The sequence below is a fragment of the Anarrhichthys ocellatus genome, unplaced genomic scaffold (genome assembly GCF_004355925.1).
Source record: "Anarrhichthys ocellatus isolate YVR2014 unplaced genomic scaffold, GSC_Weel_1.0 scaffold32, whole genome shotgun sequence".
NCBI classification, from domain to species: domain Eukaryota; kingdom Metazoa; phylum Chordata; class Actinopteri; order Perciformes; family Anarhichadidae; genus Anarrhichthys; species Anarrhichthys ocellatus.
In genome coordinates this window covers 3,458,692-3,483,629 of record NW_022280062.1, presented here as the reverse complement: position 1 = coordinate 3,483,629, position 24,938 = coordinate 3,458,692, and the positions used below count along the sequence as shown (strand labels likewise).

Here is a 24,938-nt window from a genome sequence, read left to right as displayed (position 1 = left end):
TGCCATAATTTGGCGCCAGACAGATGTCAACAGCAAAAACATTAGCATATTTTTTTTGGACCCATGGCATGTTCACAGAGAGTAAGTAGCACCATTTTTAATTTGAATCAATAGAAATATAACACAACTAAAATGTGCTTTAGCAAAAAAAAAAAAAACTTCTGAAGCATATATATTTGCTTAAACAATGCTTCCCTTTTCCCCCTGACATTTTCTACCCAAGTGAGGATGGTGGTGTAGGGAGAATCCATTTCTATAACTAGTAGACTTGATAATCTCCGTAATGCCCTTTGGTGCTGCTCTAAGCATTTGCTCTGAAGGAAACTTTAAAGCCTTGCTTTTTCCATTTCTGCTGAGTTTCAAAAGTGTTACTAGACCCGGTTTGACCTTGCCAGAATAAGGAAAAAGATCTCTTCGGCTGCCACTGCTGAGACTGTTAAAGCCATTTTGTATGATTAAAATAATGAGACTTTATCCATAAAGTTAAAATGGTTTTATGATGCAGTAATTTAGCATTTTCTCCCCTGTCTCCCTTAAAGGCTAGTATGGGAGCACCAAATGTCCCTTAAAGAGAGGAGCAGTAAAAAGCATTGTCAAACAGAGCTGCTTATATAGACCATTGAAGGTTCTTCTATGGTTAGGAAATGAATACTTCATTAGTTATAGAAACAGCATTAGGGCAAAGCCGTATAATAATTCCAAGTATGAGAAGTTTGCCCAGAGTTCCGGCAGGAAGGCTTGTAGGCATTTGTGTGTTCGTCCTCTCTGTGGCCCCAGTCTCAAACTGACAACTCCACAATGTGTGCTCAAGCCACAGGCATTCATTTGTTCTAGGTATGGAGTGTGTGCGCATGTCCGCGTGTATCATTGTTTACGTGAACATACGTGTTTTTTTTTGTACGTGCATGCAGCCTTTAGTGTGTGTTTTATATACAGTATATATTTGCATCCGTGAGTATGTCAATTCACATGTGTCTGTTTACATGTGGGCTTTGTTCAAGCTCAGAGTGTTTAATTCTAGCGTGTGTGGGTTTGTTTTTCTGTTCAGATGGATGCAGTCTGGTGAAGTGAGTGCCAGCACTGCAGCGGGTTACCAATAACAGTGTGCTACCTCAGTTGCTTGTTGTTGTTTTTGTACTGCTGTGTGTTTGTTCCTTGCTGTTGAGTTACTGATTTCTTCGACCACCTTAGTGTGTCTGTGTTCAACCCAACTTGCATGGGAATCCAGAGGACAATAAATACCAAGAATTTAACTGAATCATAATTTATCCTTAAGAAAATTAAATACGTAACATCTGTCTGTCTTTAAGATTTATTAAGAGTTTTTACAATAATTCCCACAGTCAGAAGAGTACAATTTGTGGGTTTTTATAGTCTGCAGTGTAGTGATGATCCCAAGCTCCTCTGGGTACAATGTCATGCTTATCAATGCAGCAGACATGAACACTGATACACTGGTGGGGTTCCTGTTCATTTGGTTGGTTGGTTGGTTAATGGGTTCAGAGTGTGCCTTACGATCGGGCCCAGGAGCTTTTCTTGACTAAGAAAAGCTCCTGGTCCTGTTTGTGTGCCTTCAAAACCTTTCTCTGTGAAATGCTCACATTTTGTTTCATATCATAGGCAAATTGGATACAGCAGAGGGTTAAAATTTCATCTTGGTTTATTTTGGTGCTGTGTGATTTGTGAGGGGATAGGAGCTTGTGTGAGAGGGGTTTTTGGTTTGGTGTGATATTTTATTTTATTTTGCCATCGAGGCAGTCCCGCTCAGACTCACTGATTCCTTTTAAACTCTGACCTTGTGATTTTTCCATTTTGCAGGAGGCCATTATTGCTGGACTGCACTCTGAAACCACCTACTCTGTCACTGTAGCAGCGTACACCACCAAGGGAGACGGAGCTCGCAGCAAAGCTAAAGTCATCACCACTACTGGTGCAGGTCAGAGTTGGTTTTATCATGTTTATCGTGTAAATCACAGGATATGTGTTTACAGTGAGTACTGTGGTATTATCTTGAAGGCTTAAAACTGATAACCTCTGTACCCTTGTAGAATGATCAGAAGACGTGACGAGAATTTCTTGGTAGTGTTAGTAGGATGCTACATGTATGTTAGCTTCAACACCCCGACTAGTTACCATAACTAGCTGCTATTGAAGTGATATGAGCAAGGCATGTAACCTTCATATCGTCTGACTCTAGATTTATATTCAACGGACAGATGAATGATATCAATTTTCTCATCTAACTCTTCGCCATAAAGCAAATAACCAGCTTTCCCAAAATGTTGAGCTATTAAAATTAAATGTTAGGGTTGTTTAAAATAGGCTCTTCTTACTTATTCTTTTGTTTCTACTTCAATCTTTTTTTCAGTGCCAGGCAAGCCCGCTATGATGATCAACCCCACTAATGGCAACACAGCGCTGATCCAGTGGCAGCCGCCTAAGGAAATGGTGGGTGAGCTGATGGGCTACCAGTTGCAGTACAAGCGCACCGATGAGGAAACCTACACCTCACGCGAGCTAAGAAAGACCGACGACCATTACACCGTCACTGGGCTGCACAAAGGCACCACCTACATCTTCCGTCTCAGCGCCCGGAACCGCGCAGGCATCGGTGAGGCCTACGTGAAGGAGATCAGCACCCCTGAAAACGTGCCCTCAGGCTTCCCGTTCAACCTTCAAGTCACAGGACTGACCCAGTCCAGCACCCAGCTGACATGGGAGCCCCCGCTGGTTGCCGAAAGGAACGGGAAGATCGTACACTACGTGGTTGTGTACAGGGACATCAACAGTCAGCAGAACAGCACAAACCGCACGGCCGACACGCACATGACTATCCAGGGCCTCAATCCTGACACCACCTACGACATCCGGGTACAGGCCTTCACCAGTAAGGGCGGGGGACCCCTCAGCCCCAGCATTCAGAGCAGGACCATGTCCATTGGTAGGACACATGGCTGACATTTACACATAAACATGCCAGAGATGTTTGATTTGAAAACATAGAATCATGGTTTAGTACAGGCACACATAATCGTTACACTCGCAACCTTGCCCACAACATAAGTGAGCATATACAGGAACATTATATCACCTGCTTCTTTTGAACACTATGGCTGGCTCTTTTTCTGTCGTTATCAGTGCCCCGTCTTCCTCATCTACCACAGTACTGTACAGCACTGTGTTTATTGATTTATAGAGAACTAATCTCATTACACGCTACAGTCACATTACCATGCCTCCTCATCCTCCCACCCATAAGACACAAATCTGCTGCATACCCAGCATGTACCTCCTCATGCATTTTATAATCTTCTATACGTAAGATTTCTTATTTATAACCTGAGTTGTGAGAGATGTCTAGTTTACGACACATGTTGCCACTCCCACTGCCATATACATCTGTTGGTGATCACAGAGATCTCTGCCTGTTGCGCATGTCTCGTTGTGAACAGGGTGTAATATATGAAATAGGCTTGGGGAGATGAAGGCTATTTTTGTGTGATCTATAACTAAGCGTGAATGAGATTGTTGATGTTCTTTCTACCCCCTGTGGCTTGTCAAGTTTGGTCATAAGGTATCGCCGTGGAATATGCTGTGAAGTAGTGTGAAATTGTATTAAGTGCAGAGATTACAGTGTGTGGTGTACAAGATGTCTTACTTGAGATTTTAATCGAAGAATTTTCCCACTCTAGATTTTCCCACCCTGAATTTTGGTGTCAAAGCAGTCATGAAAACTTCTGTCCTCCTCACCTGGGATTTGCCACAAAACTACAAATCCCAGGCACCTTTCAAGGTCAGTACCGAGATGTCAACCATGTACACAAATTGCATAGACATAGACTTTACCTTCATGATGACTTTTAAACAACTTCATTAACTATGATATATATATATATCACTGTAAAATCGCTAATTTTCAAACACCAAAATATAATACAACAATGGTTTCATTGGAAACGTATTACTGTAATTTTTACACAATGTATAACATACACTTTACATATAATTGTAAAATAATTGTATTGCAACGAGACAGTTGTTAAAATTTTCACCAGGGTGTGATGCATTGTCTTTGCACTGAAAAATCTGAAAAGCCAGATTCAGGCTCATTTATGAGGCGTATTAATCTGTCAGAATTATATTATATCAATTCCCACCCCCACGGTAATGGAGCGAAGACAATTCGAAGTGTAAAAAACTATTGGTTATGCTCCAATGGGCAAGTGTGACATTGGGGGACATGAGATGAGGTGTCAGATGAGATGGGTGCCTCCCTTAGGACCATACTGCTTTTGTCCATGTGTGCGTCTCTGTGTGTTGGAGGGAGTTGGAATAGTTAGAATAGAGTACTGCATTTGTTTGGAGGATATACATTTTGTGAATTGAATGTTTACTTAAACTATAACTCCAAGTTTTTCCTTGTGTGCTCACAGATCTTGTACAACCAGCAAAGCGTGGAAGTGCAGGGAAACCTGAAGAGGAAGCTGATCGCGCAGCTGCAGCCAGACACAGACTACTCTTTTGTGCTGACAAGCAGGGGCAACATTGCTGGAGGTCTGCAGCAGCAGGTGTCCATCCGCACTGCCCCAGACCTGATCCAGACTAAGCCCAGCACACATCAGGTTCAGGGTGGCAAGATGACCATCAACCTGCCCAAGGTCCAGACCACCACACGTGTCAGGTCAGTACACTTGGAACTGTGCGCACAGACTAGCTGAGACTCTAGGAATAAAACAATTAGCATAAGGGGTCATGTAGCTTAATTTTTGTTTGATTCTTGGCTGCCACAGTGACCAAGCTTTCAATCAGGGATCAGTTTTATGAATTATAAACCCCTTTCAGGGACCTATATATTATTGACAGTTAATAGTAATAGAACATAGTCATATTTACATTTGTGCAAATGCGCTAAACAGCAATCATGCAGCAGTTAAATCCATGAATCATTTAATTGTTGATCGTTGATAAAAAAGTGCATTTACAATTTAATTTGATAAAAGGTTAAAATGTATAAACACTACTAAAACAAGACAATAAATGAACACATGAATCTGTACTTGGAATGTGAATATTTTGGGGCTTGTTTGTGACCATGGACCACGGACACGTAGCTGTTATCATTCGGGCGCCAATTCAATTGCAACTCTGAACAACCTTACCTTCAGCAACAGTAGCACAAGTGGCACACTTGTATCTGATCAATACTAAACCTATTTTGAAACTTAAAACTTAAACTTTTAATCTGAGCCGACTTCGTGACACAGCGGCTGATGATAATCGAGGCTTTTAACATCGGGTGGAGCTGTATTATCTTTTGACTCAAATTGTTGAGAGCAGGATTGTGCCTGACCTCGACGAGTATAGCCTTTCCTTCAGATACACACTTACAGACACATCTGTAGAGTAGGGGAGTGCACAGGGTTGATTGGTAAAAAGATTACAGGGCTGTCGGGGCTGGCCAAGCTCCAGCTCAGATTGACAGGCAAAGAGCGCAAGCGATTGGGTATGGGAGAGTGGAGGTCTGTGTGTGTAGGTGAGAGAGGGGGGGGTTGAGGAGTCTTGTTATACATGTCTTCTCCCACTCCCAGAATTGACTGACTGTTGAATCACAGAGTTGAGGCCTGGAGAGAAGGGGAGAGAAGCAGCTGCTTTCCCTGTCAGCAGCAGCTGATTTTACAAGTGGTTGAATGCCGCAGTGGGGGGAAAACTTTGAGCTGAGAGAAGAGAGGCTGGGGGAGAACACGAGAGAAACAGCAAGAGAGAGCCAGCACATAAATAAACGCAGACACAGATGCTTGTACATTGTGTGCCCACAAGCACATTCCTCCACTAGTTACCTTACTCCTTAGTTTGACCCTAACCTCCTAAATGTCGTACTGATGTCTTTCTTCTCCTTCTATTTTTGGTCTCTTTAATGATAAAAGAACACACGAGTTGTCACATAGCTGATCCTATTAACCCAAGGAATCCTACGGGGATCTCTATAAGCTGAAGGCTCGTCTCACTGGAATAGTGTTTGTTCCAGTCTACATGGCAGATGTTCTTAGTGATTAGCCATTAATTGGAGAATGCAGTGCCAATCTGCTGGTGTTCGACCTTGGTAGGACCCGCTTGTGTACCACTCAAGTTTTGAATTCCGCCCAGCAAGCCTCACAGTGAAAGTACGTCTTACTAAATGTTTTCACTGTGTTATTAATGCACTTGGCCCGCTTTGATCTCAGCGTGTATTTGCTTCAGTCAGTCTCTCTTTACACAAGCTTTATTTTCCTTGGCAGGTGGTACTACATAGTGGTGGTGCCGGTGTCTCAGTCAACCCGGCGATGGAAGAATCCAGACGAGATGGACCTGGACGAGGTGAGTGCCAGCCGGTGGCTGATATGCTAATGTGCCAGGTCACAGGTCACCAATAGCATCTCCCGTTCCAACTGGGTAGGAAGACACTGGTTGTAGCTAATTGGCTCTACCAAACAATGACTCACTCGGGTAGGTGGGGAATGTCCTGATTGGACGCCAAGTCTGCAGACAGTTCCCATCTGCTGAATCCAAGTGCACAAAAATAAATAGAATAATGTTAATCTTATTTAGCTATTAATGTAAATGTTAAGCGAGTAGCATATTTCAAAACAGTAATTAAGAATACCTGCTGTACCTCCACATGTTTCTCTCTAGTCCTAATAGTCGGGGTTTGGCATCTCCAAACAAAGTTTTACATAAGGTATTCAAATGAGGATAAAGATTCATGACTGCTTTATTATTCAATTGAATAAAGGTCTTCCTTGTCCCCAAGAGAATAGAAGCTAAATGACATGCCTAAGTATTAATAGCATCATTTTTAAGTAAACTGCGAAGCTCGTTGGTTTGGATCGCTATTGTTCAAGCTCCCTGAAGAAATAGCAGAAGAGACCAAGAGAGGGAGAGAGATGGGACTCCCTGAGTCATTAAACATTAAGCAGGCCATTGTCTCCTCCCTCCGACATTATGATTTAATAAAGCTACATCTGGAGGAGCACATGAGACATCACTGACAGAAAACAAAATGCTGCTGAAAACACAATGGTGCAGTGCTGTGTGCTCCTGCTCATTTATTAAGCAGGCTGGCAGTCATGCTGAGATTGTGTGCTGGAGCAAGCGCTAATTGCTCACTTCGTAACTTGGCTGCATTGTTTGTGAAGTTGTATCACTGAGCAAAGGTCATTTCAGCTTTGTGGATTCATTATCTCTTATTTGGAAGCATACTAATAACCAGACCTGCATATATAGTTTGTGAATGTTTGTTACTTTGCTGGTGCCTTTACTAATTATTTTTTCTCATAAAGGAGATCAGAGGTCAGGGTCCTACTCACTTTGACTCTTTGTTTACCAAACATGACCTTAAGCTTTGCTCTCTATGTTCTCACAGCTGCTCAAGTCCAGTGAAGGCCCTGTCCTGAGGCGCCGACGTCACCTGGATTCCTCCAAGCCGTACATTGCTGCCAAGTTGGCCTCACTGCCGACCACCTTCACCGTGGGTGATGAGAAGAGGTACAACGGCTTCTACAACAAGCCGCTGACCAGTTCGCAGGAGTACCTCTGCTTTGTCGTGGCTGTTCTCAGATACGAAGGAGCTGACACCACTGCTAATTATGTAAGAGACACACGCACGCATTAATTAACATTTCCATTCCCTGACAGGCCTGACAGCATAACTCATGGTAGTTTTTTTGATTTCTGAGTAAAGGCCCCTCTGGGATTTGAAATTGAGTTTTGCCTGAGCCTGTGCTGTATATTTTGTACGTGTCACCTTTTCGTTTTTCGTACAAACTATTTCAGTTAATTACCCTTCCGCTGACTCTATCCACGCTGCCCCTCAATCGTTTCCAAAATGGCAGAGGCAAGCCAAACTGTTGTTGTTTTTACTACCACTTACCCTTTAATACGGCCGCCTCTAAAAGTCATTGCAGTTTGTCCTGATAACTCCCTTATGACATCAGAGATCCAGCTTTGCCATTTCGGCAGCCAGCAGGGCCTCACGCAGATCTCTTCACAATGCTTATACAAGACTCAGGGCTTTTTAGGTGCAGACCCCATGCAGTTGTCAAACAGCACTAACGCGGAGGCCCTGCTCTCCATGGGATGGTCTGGGGTAAACTTCACTGCAGGAAGGATGAGAGTCTGCGATTGCTCTGGGCTCCTCCACTTCACGGGGCATGCATATTCAGTAGCTGGGCCACGGGCAACCACAGAGGAAGAGAGAGAGCGAGTGATGTCCGAAACCAAATCCCAGACTTTTCACCTATTTCTTTCTCTTCTCTCTCCCCTCTCAGCTCTTTTTCTTTTGTGCTTCTCTGTGTCTCTCTCCCGCTCCCTATCTTTCTTCACCGTGAAGAGAGCAGAGGAGATTGATTATTGTGGCTGCAGTTAAGAGGGAGACGAAGGCCTGGTCACATGGCCTAGGGAGTCTCTACAGCAGGCCTGATTCCCTTGAAATACTGCTTTAAATGTCCCTAAAGCCCCCCCCCCCCCCCCCCCCCCACACACACACACACACTAATCCCCCACTCCTTCGCTCTGAGAAGGGGAGGGAGGTGCGAAGGAGGCTATAGTGGGCAGCCATGATACACTTGACTTCAAAGGAAATGCTTAAAGCCCATCGCTGCACAACACTCTCACTGCACCTGCCAGACACACCAGCTTGGATCAGCGGTGCTCGAGATTTGTCTTTTTCAGTGTACTCCCCCTCCTTAAACTGTGTAGCACCCTCCCACCTTAAAACTAAATCACTTGCATTAATCAGGCTTCACTCACACGGTGAGTCAATCAGTGTGCTTACCTTCACTTTAGTAACCTGGTTATTGACACCTTTCTGCAATTATCTCGTTCTTTAAACTTCATGCAAACGAGACACCTGAATTCCTAGCTTCCCTTATCTGGGGTAAAGGTTTACAGGAACTCCAGGGCTACATTGCTTTTAAAAACACTTGTTATCGACCATGTTTGAACTCCTACATGGTTCTAATGTGCACATGTGCATGACTAAGACTTAGTCTAGTCAAAGATGTTGTCACTCTGAAAGGGATTAAAGAAACGATCGTTCCTCGCTGTAGTGCACCCAAAATAATTATATATAGTCAGATTTACGAGACGTTGACATCCACTGCTGAACAGAAGACTCTACTTTGTAAAAAATCAGACGTGCACACAACTTTCTTCAGACTCTGCAGCATCATATTGTGTCACAATTTCCTTCAAAAGGTGCCGTTCAAAAATACAGCAGGGGATAGGAATGAAATCCAATAACTGACCTGCTGAATACAGTAAACACAAGATTCACAGTAACAAGATTACTGCACTGCATGTGAACACCGTGATTTCCTCATTCCTCCCTGTAACCTGGTTTCTTGTGTGAATGAAAACATTCTGAGGAGGTGACTAAAAGGCAGGCTGTCATTGATCGCCGCACAAATCCCCTAACCGCGTTCTTTGGGGGACTCAGATACCACAGCAGTGTTTGTTTTTGTCACCCCCAATGCGGCACTTGCAAACGTTTATTACCAAACACAAACGGCTACAGAAGGTAAAGCGCGCAGCGAGATCGAGCAGTTGGCAGAAGCTGCCTCAAGCAGGATCTTCACCAGACCCAGGAGAATAAGACAACAAGTACTGAAGTAAATGACTTGTGTCTTTACTACACTTCCTCGCCGCCACCCAAACTCCCTCAGCGTAGATCAAACAGGACCGCCAGGGCTTAATAAGCCCTCGTATATCAATGGCCACGAGCAGTCAGCAGTGGTTGGAGGGAAGAAGAGAAGGAAGGAAGGCAAAGGGGGATGAGAGAGGGAAAGAAGAAGAGAGTGTGCCTTCATGTCTCCCCAGCACCCAAGGCAGATAAACAAGCCGGGGGAAGTGTGAAATGGGATGATAGATGCTGGGTGTGTATAAACAGTATCATTTAATGCAAGAAGAGAGTGAGGGAGGGAGGTAGCATGAAATATTGTGTGATGGGAGACAGAGGGGAGGGGTGGTGTTGGAGAGAGGAAAAGAGGAAAGCAACATTTGTGTCTTGTGGTCCCGTCCAGCCTGTGAAGAAAGTGAACTGGTGGCACAGGAGGAGATTGTGCTAATGTGTGCTCTTTTTTTGATAAGCAAGAGGTGAGCTTATAGCGTAGAAACAATGGAGTGTTCAAATGTGTTTACCACAGTTTTCTGTTTGCAGTGTTACTCAGGCATTTATATTCTACTCACTCAACAAGAATTGGCTTTGTAGCACTAATTCTGTTGGTGCTCTGGGCTCAAAACACCCTTAACATGGAACACTGGCTTCTTTCAAAATGTAGAAAGCTTTGACAAACAATATCAAGGAAGAATTATGAAAACAAGATTCTAGCAGAAAGTATATGCACCCAAGCATTCAAACCCAAGTTTTCTCCAAGTGTAGTAGGAATGCAGACAATATCGATGGGATTCTCTGTTCAACCGTGCCATGTCACCGACGCTCCTCGAGGCGTCTCCCTCAAGCGATGCCTCTAGATATCTGGATGTTTGGTATTCAGCTAGAGAGGGAGAAGTGCGCTTTCTGATGCTGAATGGGGAAAGAGGGCATGTGAGGGAAGATGGAGTGGAGGAGAAAAAAAAGTATGAAAGGAGAACTACAGAACGACGGAGGAGGGTCATCGTACAGGGTGGGCTAGGCCCTGCAGCCACATTTCTGTTCCTTATAGATAAAGGCATACTCACGCCTACTCTTTTCCTCTCACTTTTTGTGCCTCCATGTTTTGTTGTTTCCGTCTCTTGCCCTCCTTCTGCCCCATCTTGCTGTCGTTCCCTGTGTCATGCAACAGTGTGGAGAGTGTGGGTTCCTCAGGCCTCCCTGGGGAGTCGGAGAGAGCAGCAGATACATAATGGTGTCTTTGCATGTTTGTTTTGTTTGTCTGGTGCTCAACCCTGCGGCTAATTTAAGCCACTTTTGGAGAGATATGGAGCTTGCGGGGTCAACGACGAGTTGGAATAAATGTGCCTGTGCTGCGCTCGGGGGATGGCGGAGCAGCGCCTGACTGGGGAAGCTGTGCAGCCCACGGGCCAGATAGCTGACTCGATATACTGCTCCTACATAACACCTCTGCCTCAGTCTCTCTCTGTCTCTGTCTCCTCGCTCTCTACCATCTCTCATCACCCTCTCTCTCTCTCTCTCTCTCTGTCTCCTCGCTCTCTACCATCTCTCATCACCCTCTCCCTCTCTCCCTCTCTCTCTCTGTCTCCTCGCTCTCTACCATCTCTCATCACCCTCTCTCTCCCTCTCTGTCTCCTCGCTCTCTACCATCTCTCATCACCCTCTCTCTCCCTCTCTCTCTCTCTCTCTCTCTCATCACCCTCTTCTCTCTCTCTCTCTCTCTCTCCCTCCATCTCTCTCGGTTCTCTTACTCTGTCTCTGACAAACACTTCCAATCATACATACACTCTCTCAGCGGATGCTACCTTGACAAACACACACTCGTGGAAGCTCAGAGGATCTTGAAAAAAAGGCTCAGAAAAACTCATGAATGCTCTCACACACACACACACACTTTTACTCACATTTGTTGACAGTCTTTGCACGCAATCAAACACTTTCTCTTTCTCTCACTGGTGGATGCACACCGTGTGTACCGTCACATTCATTCACTCATAGTGCTTACAGTTGTATACTGTGTACAGTATCTGCAATGCAGTAATAATACTTATCTGCAGTGTTACCAATCACAGTCATTCACACTCATGTGTCTCTTCTCAGTAGGGACAGGGTTTAATAAAATGTTAAATCTGAATTTAATATCTTAATCACTTTCTGACTTTGATCATGAAATCTATTTAGGTTTGGTTCTCAACATATTAAAGCAGCTTTAGTTATACATAACTTTAAAGATCAATAGAGATCTGACAGAGCTTTAGATTTGAGTGACAGATTGATTACCGTCACAACCTGAAAATGAGATCTGAGCAGCATGTGAGAGGGCGTTTCTATGTCTGCCTATCTTCAGCTGTGTACAGACACCCAGCTTAAGCAGACAAAAGACAAAAATCGTCCCTTTGGCCGTAACGCAAATGTCTAATGTAATTGGGGTTAATTAGCTACAGTTGAGACTTTTAATCGATTAAAGTGTTTGTCGGCTTAGGTTAAAAAGGCAAAGCCTGCCACCTGAATATTACATTCGTTGGTACTTTATGTACATGGAGCAGACCCTACCTCTCACATACACAGCCCCGCCCATGTCTGTTCTGTACACGTACATATTCACTGATTCAGAGTGGTAAGGCACATACACATTCAGTTGCTTTTATGTCTCTCACTGTCTCTGACTCACTCACTTTCAGGCTCACACATTCCTTCACTGCACCATCGCTCCATTGTGATAGCACTCTGCGAGGCATTAGGAGCTGCGTGACTGAGCTTTTATCAGATATTAGGGCCGGTCAAATGGATGATCCCAGTACTTCGCCGTGACCAACAGACAAAAAGCCCTCTCTTTTTGTTCATCCCTCTCCTCTCGCTCTTCCTCCCTTATCCTTCACTGAAAGCACAGCTGCAATCATTTGTTACACTACGGGGGAAAAAAAGTTTTTTTCCCAGGATTCCCTGCAGGGCCACATCCTACAGCCTTTTTTGGGCCCTCCCGAAGGAACAGGAAGCCTTGTGGCGTCGTCACATCAGCGGTGTCCCGCTGCTGTGCCGTTTCTCATTGTTTGTAGATAATAGGTTCCACCCAAAGGCACACAGAACAGGAGAGAACCGGGCTCATATGCCTGGTGTGGCTATCTGTGTGAATGAAGACAAAGATAAATGAAAAACATGGCTGCTGTAATGTAAAAATGCGAATCTTTTTACTTTCCTACTTATTAGTTATCTTGAGCCTGTGCCTAATATCGGAGCACGCTGGTTTGCACGCACACGACTGAGACACGCTGTAACACTCACACACCCATACTGTACATTTTTCCGGCAGTTGCCCAAGAGTATGAGAGATAACAGAACTATATGACAGAAAGCAGGACTCTTTGAGCTCATCTCTGCTTATCTTTCCAATTAATATCTGCCTGGGCGCCGAAGAGCTGGCTGCTGTGCGGCTAATGATCCGGATTACTGCTGCCTGCCGCCCCGCCACTCCTTCTGCGTGCTGGGAGCCCAATTCCTTTCAAGGGCTGCGATCTGTCACCCATGCCCTCCTCCCCCCCTCCAGGACCTGCATCTCCCATCGTCATTCAATAGGAAGCACGCTGAGCGCTAATGACAGATGCCTCGCTCCTCCCTCTTTCTCTTTCTCATCTGTCACCGTGCTCTCGTGCAGTTGCCCTCCCTCCTTTTTTAAACACCATACTGGGTCACCATGCACCCACTCCTCACAGGCAGACTCACACACACCTCCACCCATCCCTTCCCTCCTTCATTTGAAGACGAAGCAGCATGGAGATGTCTCATTTACAACCAAGGTGGAAACGCACCCTCACCGTTACCTCCTCCCCCTCCTCCTCTTCCGTCACGGTGTGAACACTAATGAAGAAGAGATGAGTCCTCTCCTGTGCCCCCATTTATCTCAGCGGCCAGGGGACATACACACTCATCTCCGCCTTTCTGTCTCTGCGTCTCTCACTCTCCTGTCACGCACTTGCTCTGTCGTCCTCTCCAACGTTATGCAATGCTTTAATAGAAACAACACTTCATTAGCCAAGATGGTTATTGTTTTTGGGAGAGTGTTTTTTGAGTTAGGTCGATTGCTTTATGTATTTTTTTTTTTTAAACCTATTTCTAGCATGAAATAACTTGGTTCTCAGGGTGTCCGAAACAAAGAAATCTGCAGTCAGACATTGTGATTCCCTTTCTTATCAAAGTAAACGCTATATATATTTATATGTTTCATAGTTTGCAACATTGTTACATTGTTATTTCCCTTTTTTGATGATTTCTCTTATTGTTTTCTTAATTTAAGAATATAAAAGGCTGCTTGTTAGCTCATCTATCATTGTCTGCCAATTGTTTGCCACTTCTCAAATGTATGAAAGGGAAATGTATAACCTCTATCCTTTTGTAATGTAAGCATCTTCATGAAAAAAACAATAATTCTTACCTTGAGTCTGTATGTTGGAGGTTTCTATGTAATAATAAACACCCGCAGTTCTTCCACCTAGCTAGTATACTTTTTAAAAGCCAACTAAAAAAACCAAGAAAAAAAACTATTCAAAAGTATTTTGAGACCAACTGTGTACATATCATCCCAGACTTCCTGTGGTTCCTCTATAATTAAAAACTCTAACATAGAATTTACCTTGACACCAAGCTAACATGGTTGTTCTTTCAATTTCATCTCATTTTCCTGCGATGTGTGGACTGTTTTTGGCTTTTAAGGAAGTCTTAACCCCCTTCCATTTAGATAGGAAGAGAAAACCATGCATGCATCTTATAGCTCTGAAGTGACTTGGCTCTCATGCTCCTGCACTTTCTTTTCCCTTACAGATGACATTTTCAGCCAGTCCCTACTCGGACCCGATCCAGGTCACAACAACTTTGCCTCAGGGGATGGAGCAACCCGAAATGTTGTGGGTTATGGGCCCAGTGCTGGCTGTGGTCATCATCATCATCATCGTCATCGCCATCCTGCTCTTTAAGAAGTAAGAGGCTGCTCTCAGACATTCTCCACTGTGTTTGTGTCAGGTTGTACTGCAGTGACACTTGTGGTTGTAGGTTTCCATTGGTTGCATCAGGAATGATAATGAGACATACTCCCCTCTGCCACTTGCACCATGCTGCTCACACACACCAAACTGTAACATTCAATTTCCTTACCATAATATACAGTGTGACGGGTTAGGAAGCAAAGGCGGATTGATTTGTCTTTCAGAAAATCCTCATTTCTCCCCAAAAGCTGTTGGCCCAGTTGGTCTTTTTTAACAGCACCATGTGATGTGTCAGTTGAAATGGCAACTGACATTGCCTCCCTAATGAAAAGCACAGCTTGGCTGTCAAAAGCCCTTAGTTAGGAGTGAGAAATGTGTTTTGGCCAACATCATTGGTCATTTCAAATAAGAAACAGAAGGCAACAGAGGGCTTAACTAAAAGCTCAGTCAATATCTCTTAAAAGCCCTTCAGCTGCCACTGTGCAGCACTCCATGGATACACGCAGGGCAATAAGGTGCTGGCAGGTACGGATGAATGGATAATGATTGAACCAGAGCCAAAACGATTTGTTCATTAGTTTTATTTATCAAATAAAAGCATGCAACCAAACTTCAACTTCTACTGAACTGGGGGGATTGGCTACCTTTCTATTTTTTATATCTCTACAAATTGAATATTTTGGGGTTTTATCAAACAGATGACAGATAAGTCAATAACAAAAAAAAATATGGCTGCATCCTACGATTCTTTTTTGGTTCGATAAATCTGACAATTCTTTTTTATTTTTTTATTTAAAACATTAGGAAACCGTGAAAAATGTCCGTCTCAGTATCCTAGAGCTCAAGGTGATTACATCAAATGTCTACTTTTGTCAAATAGCAAACGTTTTACCACAATGCAAGGACCAAGAAAAGCAACAAATTCACACTTTCGAGAACCTGGAACCTCACAATTTTTGACATTTTTCCTTTAAAAATTCAGAATTTATAAAATAAATAGTTGCTGAGTAATTTTCTGTTGATTGAATAAATATAAACTAATTGTTGCAGCATTATAAATGAGTCTTTTTCACCCCTAGTCTTTGAGATGTTTAGTATTAAACAACAGAGGAGACAATAGGAACGACAATGTGGTTTGGACACCCTAAAAATATCATCCAAATGGAAATGAATTGTTTGACTGATTGAGTCCAACCTCCCCATCTTCTCCTGATGGCTCCATTACAAATTATCAATTCCACATCATACAGTACCTATTCTCCAACCTGCCATCCACTGCCTTGCAGACTGCCGTGTTGCCGCCATCTCTGCCAGACTGGTTAATAATAGGCCTTGAGACAGCTCGCTGCTAAGTAGCACATCCTCTGTCTGGAAGCTCTTTCTCCATGTCGACACAAATCGACAGGAGGGACTGTGGGGAGGTGTGCCCTTTTCACTGTGGACTGGCAGTAAATGTGCAAAGGAATAATCACACTCTAGCTCGGGTTGTTATTGCTACCTGCATATTCGCCAAGACCAATACGAGCAGTGAACAATGATGAGGTTATTCTCAAAAGTCTCCGGCGAGTGTTAAGATAACTTTTTACGCTGCGCTCTCAAGATGTCTTGTACATTTTTGGAAGAACTGGTTTTAGCTCACAGAAAATAGTGGAGATTTAGAAGAAGTAAGGTCCATATTGATAACAATCACCTATTAATATGCCCCTCTCTCTTTTTGCTCTATGTGAAAGCAGCAAACAGGAAAGGTGGGTACTGTCACTGTTCAAGCAGACACAACGTCATATTTCACCACCCAAGTCCCTTTCATTTGTGTTGTCACATTGGTGGTGTTCATCAGCTCTTTAGGGGTTGTCGGGTCAGCTTCCTCTCAGCTCTGGCTTTGCACAAAAGCATCCCCTCAAAAAGAAATAAAAGGAAACATATTTAATCTGATTTGTTCAGTTTTACAAGACATGAGAAGCAGCTGACTCTGCAGCCCTTTATAACTGGGGTTAAAGGAACCCCCAGGTCACGTCCGTGTACCGGTGCATGCTCCACATCTAGTGCCAGTGATCCCCCTCAGATCATCCTGTCTGCCCTGGTTTGTCTCCGTGCTGTGTTTCATTATCCAGCCAGTGTCAGCGCGCCCCGTCAGGAGTGGCCTCATCTGAATATGCCAAGGCATCACCTGCTGCTGAATGGGCCATTGTGAAGGAAATGCCAGATGGGGAAACTGCTGAAAAAGAAATGTTCCCATCTTTTGAGCTGACATTTTCCACCGAGACTCACTCCTCCACTTTTAGCCCCCCTCCCAGCTTCCTCGTGGCAGGAGTCTTAACAAAGGGCCCTGTTCTACCCTCATTAAGCGCACCCTGTACAGCACACACACTCGCTCTGTGTGTATACGTGTGCATGTACTTACATTCTCACACGTCTTAACTCTCACTTGTAGTCTAAGATGAATAACCCCATTGAGATTGCTGCCATGTTTACTTTAGCCCAGCACCAAAGTGTGGTGTAGATTGGCATCTGATTTGGTCAGAGGGAGAGATGAGGGATATGGGGAACAGATTTGCAGATGCCCAACTCTTCCACCCCTCCCCCTAGTCCAGCCCAGCACCAGCAGTGATGTCTGGGAAAACCGGATACGGTCTGGCTCAGCTCTCGGCTGGAGAGGAAAAGATGCTTGTCATAGATTAGCCGTCACGCTGCTAGCATTAGCTTAAGCCCCCGCAGCATAAGATAACAGGTGGCGGTGAGGCCCAAGGCCCAGCGGCTGAGGTGGACCGGGTTAAGACTGTGTGTGCACCACCAGCTTTATGTATTCCCTCCACGCATGACTTCAACAGAAGGCCCTGCTCCTGCCTAAAACCCGCGCTCCCCACTTACAAATGGAGTGCAATGAGATGTGAAATTTCCACAGGGCGCCCTGATGCTTCTTTCTGCCCATTTCCATTTGCAGTCAGAAGGCTTGTGACTCTGCAGCTGTATCTGTGTGAGTGTGTGTAGTTGTGAAAGTGAGAGAGGTGGGAAAACATACACCTGTGTGCCTGTCTGTGTGTGTATGTCAACAGATGCTGGCTGTCTGAACATTAGAATACAGGCAGGCTGCATTTTCTGTTCCTCTCTCTGCCTGATGGACAAAGCCACGGTCGACTGAGCCAAGCCAGTGCGAGCTGCGCTGTTCTGTTCTGCGCTATGCTAGACTCAGCTAGGCTAGGCCTGGCGGTGCAGGTGCTGCAGAACTGGTCTAATTACCCAGTGTTGTGCCACCCAGCTGATGAGCTAATTACAGCATCCGCCTGTTTTTCTCTCAATCTGGAAAGCCAGTAAACACAATGTGTTGTTAGCACACACACACACACAGCAGCACAAATCACACATTTAAATCTTTGCTACACTCAAACACTCATGCTCATGTACACATGAGCTCATGTACACATTCCCACACAGCAGCTGTCACATATCCAGCAGCAAACAAACCCAACCTAGCCCACTCCAGGAAAATAATGGCATTTCTTCAAACACATTAAAATCCAGTTGGCAAACTAATGGGGGTAATGCCCTGGTACCTACCTAGTGTCTCTTGAATTACTGGTCCTCCGAACTACTTTCAAGAACCACTAACTATGCCATTAACCTCATCAAGTGTGCAACACAGTGAAACTATACGTATGTCCTTCAGTCCTTTGTTTTTAAACATATATTTTTTATCATCTTGTCATTTCCACTTGCAGTTAGTTTTAACAATTGTCGGCTAAGTTACATCTCTTGTATTAAGCATGTAGGTATGATGTGGTTGACACCAAATTGTCTGTTTTTGCCACCTCAGGAAGCGGGCATCGCCCCTACCCAAAGATGACCACTCTGGTGGGGTGAAAGACTCCCTGCTGGCCAACTCCTCTGACCCCGTGGAGATGAGAAGACTCAACTGCCAGACCCCAGGTAATAAACAACTGCCCTGAAATGAACATCTGGGTACATGCCGTATGGGATGGGTGGTAGATGTTGACAACTTGTTAGTTGTGTGAGGAATTGAATACTGTGAAATTAGCATAATGTCGTATTCATCGTAATTACGACTTGGATCTTGACATGAACGCTATTTATTAGTCAGAAACTTTGGTAAGTTTGAAAAGTTTTCTGTTTTATTATATTTGTTATATACTGTGTGAATGTCTGTACAGTAGTACAGTGTGTGCATTTTAATCAGGTGTGCAGGTGCGGTCCATGTCTCTTTCACAAAACATTATAAAAAATGTATTCTGCCTTTTGTGATTGACGATTTGAAAAGGCTTCATTCCAAAATGAAAATCCTCCCTGAAATTCATCAGATGATCCTATCTTCTACGCTGACAGAAAATATCTTAAGGGATTCATACCTTTACTATTGTTTCCTAATATATGTATTTTCAATTTTTTTTCTCAAATGGTGGGAATTGCATTTTGGAATGATTTTTCTTTGTTTCAACTAAACTCAGCCTTTCCAAAAGCAATCTACTCCTGCAATGGATGCCTGCCTTCCTGTTCTTTTGATGGATCTCTTGTTTATTAGGGCTTTGTGGCAGATGTTGCCTCATGAAATTCCTGCGTCTTGCTTATTTTATTATTTATCCTCAGGCTTTAAATCAGACCAGTTCTCAAAAAAATGGTCGGTAAGAGAAAATAAACAAATCATGTTCACCATCGTATCTCTGGATGGAGTCAGGCCGAGTGAATTCACATTCCATCCACGTGCAGTGGGGGGGTAGGGGGGAGGTGTCAGGGTGCCAGCCTTCTTCCTTTTTCTTCCTGATCTCCTCCTTCCTCCCCCGGTCCTCGCTCCTCCTCCCTCCATGAGCTCCTTTCATTCCCCCTAGCTGGTAATGAGTCCTGCTGCCTCTGATGTCAAGGTGAGCCAGGCGGAGGGAACAATGGAGCTGAGAGAAAATGTCAACCCCGGTGCATGCGCGCTTCTGCTGGTTTCTGTGTGTTTTCTGTGTGTGTGCGCGTGTATCCCTTCTCACGGGTTATTAAAGATCCCATTTGCCGTACACACAGATACACACACACACACACACACACACACACAAACACAGCCCCTTTGAACCCCTGCAGAGGAATTAAGCAGCGCTGCCGCTCTGAATGAGCCCTGTTCTCTTGTCCTCCCACTCCACCTCTTTCCTCTTTTGTCTTCCATTTCCCCCTGTAGGGTAATCTCTCGCTCTCTTTCTCTCACTCTCTACGTCAAAATTTCTCTCTTTCTTTCTCTCCCTTTCCACCTCGCTGTTTTGCTTCAAGAGTGATGATTATCAAGAATCACTATGGCTGAGTCTAGCCTTGTGAAAACGTGTGAGACTCCAAGGTTGAGCTGAGCGAATATTGAACAGTCCTTTCCTCTGTCCTCTAGCTCTTTCTCGCTTTGATTCACCCACAGAAGGAGTACATTCCTGCTCTGATTCTGATTACTGTAAAGTGGTCTAGCCGATTGCAGCTCATGTCTCCAGCATGTCGGTTTGTTAGACTGACTTTGGCTGCACCTTTTGGCACTTCAGCAGCAGGCGCGCGGTTCTATGAGAAAGTGACCTGGTTTATCCTCAGCAGACCTGGTTCAGATAGTATTTGCAACTACCAAACTGACAAACTACCAAACTGACACCCCTTGTGTTTGACACCTCAGATAAAGCATGTAGTGCCATTTACGGAGTAGTGCAATTCACACTAGATATTTACAGAGGAGTATTTTAATGTGCAATGAGGGGATACCACCAACATTTCGGGTGCCCTCACTTTTCGTTTACCTCCGAATAAAGTGGTTAAGGTCATCTGTCCAAACTTGTTTACAACCTATCGTCTGACCACTCACAACTTTTATGATTAAAATGTGGTCACAGTCGATTTCCATCTACATGATGGCCAAAACAATGAAAGCACACACAAGTTCTAATAAAGTGAATATTTCCTAAACATATAGTGCCTTGTACTCAGCGGTGCAGTTCAAACTGACGGTCACAGGGGAGTGTTTTAAAGTCAGCCTTTGTATCCACTTCTGTTTAACAGCCTAAACTACACTACTTGAATTGTCCTGAGAGAGCAAACACCACCCGCTTGCACACTCCAACCAGCTTGAAAGGTTGTTTGCAGATACTGTTTGGCCCTGGTCTGATCCTGAGCTATCCCCATTGATTGAGTGTTCTTCTTCCTCCCTCCTTCACTCTCTTCTCTCCACAGGTCCCAGCTCTCATCGCTGCCCCAACACTCCAAGTTAGTCTGCTCTCTCACCTACTGTGTATTTCCCACACATGCAGTCTCTCTTCCTCTCACTTGTTCCTGATCCCATTCTCCCGTTGCAATCCTGACAGACATCACAAGCCCACAAGCTTGTAGCCTCTGGCGCTCCAAGGATGCAGTGATGTCCTCTCTTTGGCTGTGAACCTCCCACAACACCATTTTGGTGTGGAAACAGAGGACTAGATGGTTTCATGAATAGTTGAGCAGTGCGGACAGTTACTCTTCCTTTGCATTAGCCTCGTTAACTATGGCTTCACTCTCCATTTACCCAACAACGTGGCTGTAAAAGACCAGGGTGAACACGCACAAACACGTACACATCGATGTTAATGTCCTCGTAGGTCTCTCGGTGCTATAGTATTAAATTAGTGTAATTGGTCAGGTCTCATCTCGTGCAGTAGCCATAGTTACTAGCCATTAGCATTAAAGCAAAAATGAGCATGTAGTAGTCATTCATCTGAAAGCATGACCCATGACCTTACAGATGCGCTCAGCCACAGGCACTAATGTTAATATGTATACCTTTTTAAAAGAGTTTGACTACAAAGGATGTATGTAAGGTTACTGATGCTCCGTGTATAAGTTTAGAGCCTCGTCATGCGTCACATACAGTTAACTTCTAACACATAAGTTCCCAGCAATCCGTTTAAGCACAGAGCCTTGCCAAGTTCAGAGGCTCAGGGGGAATTTGTGTCGGTAGATTAGCAATAAATCATCCAATAACTCTGCGATGAGAAATCTAGAGAGCGGCGGGGGGGGGAGGGGTTGAAATTAATCCAGCCCAAGTGCTCCAGGCTGGGCCGAAAGATAGTCTATTGTAAGGAAAGAGATTTTCAAAGAAATGAGTTTTGGCTGGTGACCAGCCAGTTTTTTTTCACCTTCTCTGGGAAGTGACAGTGTGACTGATTTTGTAGAGACTTGTGGGTTCTTGCTCTGATCCCACCTCTGCCACCAAATGAGCGTTGTGGAGTCAGAGTGATGTCTGCCTCCTGCTTCCCTCCAGGAGCATGCTCACCCAGTCACTCATGTGCATCACCGTGCCAGCCCCACCTCTGTCCTCCTCACTTAGCATGACGATATCACCAAATGTCACCAGCCTGTTCTAACTTGTGCTCTCTCTCTCTACTCTTTCTCCTCTCGTCATGCATTGTTGAACAAAGTGCACTCTACTCACCGTTACACAGCCACCTCATGGTCCCACTGGCAGCCTCACTCACCCTGTGGTCCAACCAGTGTTTGTCTAAGTCCATGTGCATGTTTGATGTAGGAACAGCAAGATCTCACTCTTTTCTTTCTTTTTCCCCCCTTCTACCTCTTCCTCCTCTTCCTCTACCAGGAATGAGGGAGCACCCACCCATTCCAGTCATTGAGCTGGCTGACCACATAGAGCGATTGAAGGCCAACGACGGCCTCCGCTTTTCCCAGGAGTATGAGGTAAGCCATGCACTTATGCTGTGTCAGTGTTTCCCTCCCTGTCAAACTTGTAAATGTGCTTCTTTGTTATCGTATCTGGGAGGAAGTTTTGTGTTTATGCTTCTTATGCATGTATTCTAAAAGGATTATGGACGACTTCTTTCGCAGACATTCTTCAGTCATTTTTACAACTCTATTACCAATCCCACCAGGAAACCAACACTTACATTGAATGCTGCGAGATGCTTTGTCACAAAACTAGCAGGTGTAGAGTTGCTTAAGCAATCTGTGTGCATCTTGATGTTTTCCCCGAAGAATGTTATTTTGCAGGCGGTCTCCCCAATGCAACTTGGTGAGGGATTATCTCTTGCCAGTGTTCTTCCTCAGAAAAAAGGGAGCGAATTTGCATTTAAAGTGGCACATAGTGGGTTTGGGGATGAAGCAAGGCCAGATGAAGAGAGAAGGCATCCTCGAATACAGAAAAACAAGAGCCGTCTTTTGTTCATTTGTTCTGATTGTTCGATCTTTTCTTCACTAATCAGCTCTATTCCCCACATTGATGGATCCATTTGGTTACTTTCTTTTTTTTAACTTTACCTAAAAAGTTACGTGATCTCCTCTGTCTGTATGTTTGTTGCAATTTCACATCCCCAACTAAACTGATTTTGGTGAACTCATGGCTTTTCCCCGAGCATCACCACAAGGCCAAACCTGTTTAACCACACTGTTATCTGCCCTGTCCAGTGTTTACTGAGAAATAACATCTATTTGATATACCTATGATTCCACTCACCCAGTGGCGTTGGCTGCATGAGAAACAAAAGCATTTAGAACCATATGATGCTTACATCAACACCCAATGTTTGTGTGTTTTGTCCTGCATAAGTAAGTTGAATCCTTGAATTTAATCACATTTCATACATGAGTTTTTCTCAATTTTAGTACTCACAGCTGAAACTGATGCATTCTAATACAACAACATGTAATACATCCTACCCTCACGAGTGTTATAGTGCCAGGTTTTTGTGGAAACTGTATGAAATCTGTAAGCAGGAGCCATTGTAATGCACGACAAAACACATACATAATATGATACAAATACATACAAAAAAATATATCTTATTTACCATGAAATGAGCCGCTAACTGGGGAGATAATGAGGCCTTAGTAGAAATCTGCACTAAATGAAGTGCTTTCCTATGTTGCTCAGTGCCTCTCCAGCGCATCACCCTCCCGGCCTGTTGAGTTAGTGTAAACGAATCAAGCCAGGGAAGTGGGTTGTATGACTGCAGGCAACCAGCCCGGCCCCAATTCCTCTCCGCACCAGTCATTACAAGCCAGGGAAGACCCCCTCCATGGCCCGGCAGATGGCCGACCATCTCTGTGCCAGCCAAGGCGCGGTGGCAGAGCTCATGGCGCTTTGTCAGTCGCATTCGCCGACTGCTCCCGTTGCGCCTTACCCCAAGGCACACAATTTGCAGAAGCTTCACCACTTTCCCTCCCTGATGTTTTCGGCGGCCTGACACTTCCTTTACCACCAATGCCAGTCCACATGACACTAAGCAATGAGCACACTGGGTAATGAGCAGAATTTGACAATCAGGCATGCTGCAGCTCCCCCTGACAGTCTTTTCTTATCGCAGGAAGCATTTTTACGCTGCAGTCGTCATGGCATCATTATGTTCATTTGAAAGCATTTCCAGTGTGTCAGCGGGAATACTTTGGGCGTTAGCTTCTCACCTCTTTCTACCATCTCCACCGAACTTGTTTGCTAGTTGTCATCAGTCTTGTGTGCCTGCTGAGTTCACTGAGCTCTCAAATGGATATGACATGTTTTGACTGCAATTTAAATCTTTCTCTTCGTAATGGTGTGCATGGACAGAGAAATTGGCAGCGCTGAGCTCATCAGCAGCAATAGGCCTATACCCACATGACTCAGGCCCTGTCCACACTACTCCGTTTCTCCTTCGATGCAGATTTGTCAAATAGAAACGATCTCCGTCCACAAGGGAGTTTCAGCATCATTCTTGAGTTGATCTGCGTCCACACGGCAGCCTTCGAAGGCGGACAGCACATGACCATTAACGTACACTGGGCATGCGTGTGACGGTGTAAACAGGAAGTGGATTGCTTGCATATTTGATACTTAAGATCTTCCTCTAAAATCTCCCTCCATAAACTCAAACAGACACACTTCGTGGAAAGTTTTATTTTTCAGACGTAGTTACAGCGCTGCGAATAGAATATATCTACGTACATCTTTTCATGCTTCATAAAGACATACTTACAGACTAAGGTCTCTCAAGGCTACCAAACGGAAGAAGTAAAACGTTAGTGCAGCGTGTCTTCTCATTAGAATCTAAAAACAACGAGCTGCTCCATAGGGCTGATGCCGGTCACGCCGCTAGGTAATCACTCCAATAACAGCTGCTTCCTCCACAGAAATGCAGACTTTTACTGCACAACAGCTGCTAGCTGCTGCTAGCTGTTGTGCTAGCAGCAACGCTTGCAATTAGTTATCCATGTTGAAATGAATCGCTGGTAGCCCAGTTTGTTTTCTTCCGGGTACGGGTCACGTGATAGTGAGTGTGACGAATCAGGGACGGAGACGTAATGGTTGCCAAGAACCAATCCAGTAGCGAACACGGGTGTGG

General features: G+C 44.5%; 1 protein-coding gene across 26 annotated transcripts in view; it reads left to right on the top strand.

The window, feature by feature from the left end:
• The window catches only part of ptprfb (protein tyrosine phosphatase receptor type Fb), a 151,660-nt gene that overhangs the window by 108,126 nt on the left and 18,596 nt on the right, over nucleotides 1-24,938 (top strand). For 11 of the 26 annotated variants that reach the window (XM_031865068.1, XM_031865070.1, XM_031865061.1 and 8 more), the window contains 11 exons: nucleotides 1,819-1,936; nucleotides 2,369-2,941; nucleotides 3,693-3,793; nucleotides 4,434-4,681; nucleotides 6,276-6,354; nucleotides 7,400-7,624; nucleotides 14,462-14,616; nucleotides 16,353-16,367; nucleotides 18,434-18,546; nucleotides 20,812-20,844; nucleotides 22,208-22,305. In XM_031865068.1, coding sequence (XP_031720928.1) covers nucleotides 1,819-1,936; nucleotides 2,369-2,941; nucleotides 3,693-3,793; nucleotides 4,434-4,681; nucleotides 6,276-6,354; nucleotides 7,400-7,624; nucleotides 14,462-14,616; nucleotides 16,353-16,367; nucleotides 18,434-18,546; nucleotides 20,812-20,844; nucleotides 22,208-22,305 — 1,758 coding nt within the window. The remainder of the gene's footprint in view (nucleotides 1-1,818; nucleotides 1,937-2,368; nucleotides 2,942-3,692; nucleotides 3,794-4,433; nucleotides 4,682-6,275; nucleotides 6,355-7,399; nucleotides 7,625-14,461; nucleotides 14,617-16,352; nucleotides 16,368-18,433; nucleotides 18,547-20,811; nucleotides 20,845-22,207; nucleotides 22,306-24,938) is intronic. The other 15 variants (XM_031865063.1, XM_031865082.1, XM_031865087.1 and 12 more) reach the window with 5 other exon arrangements.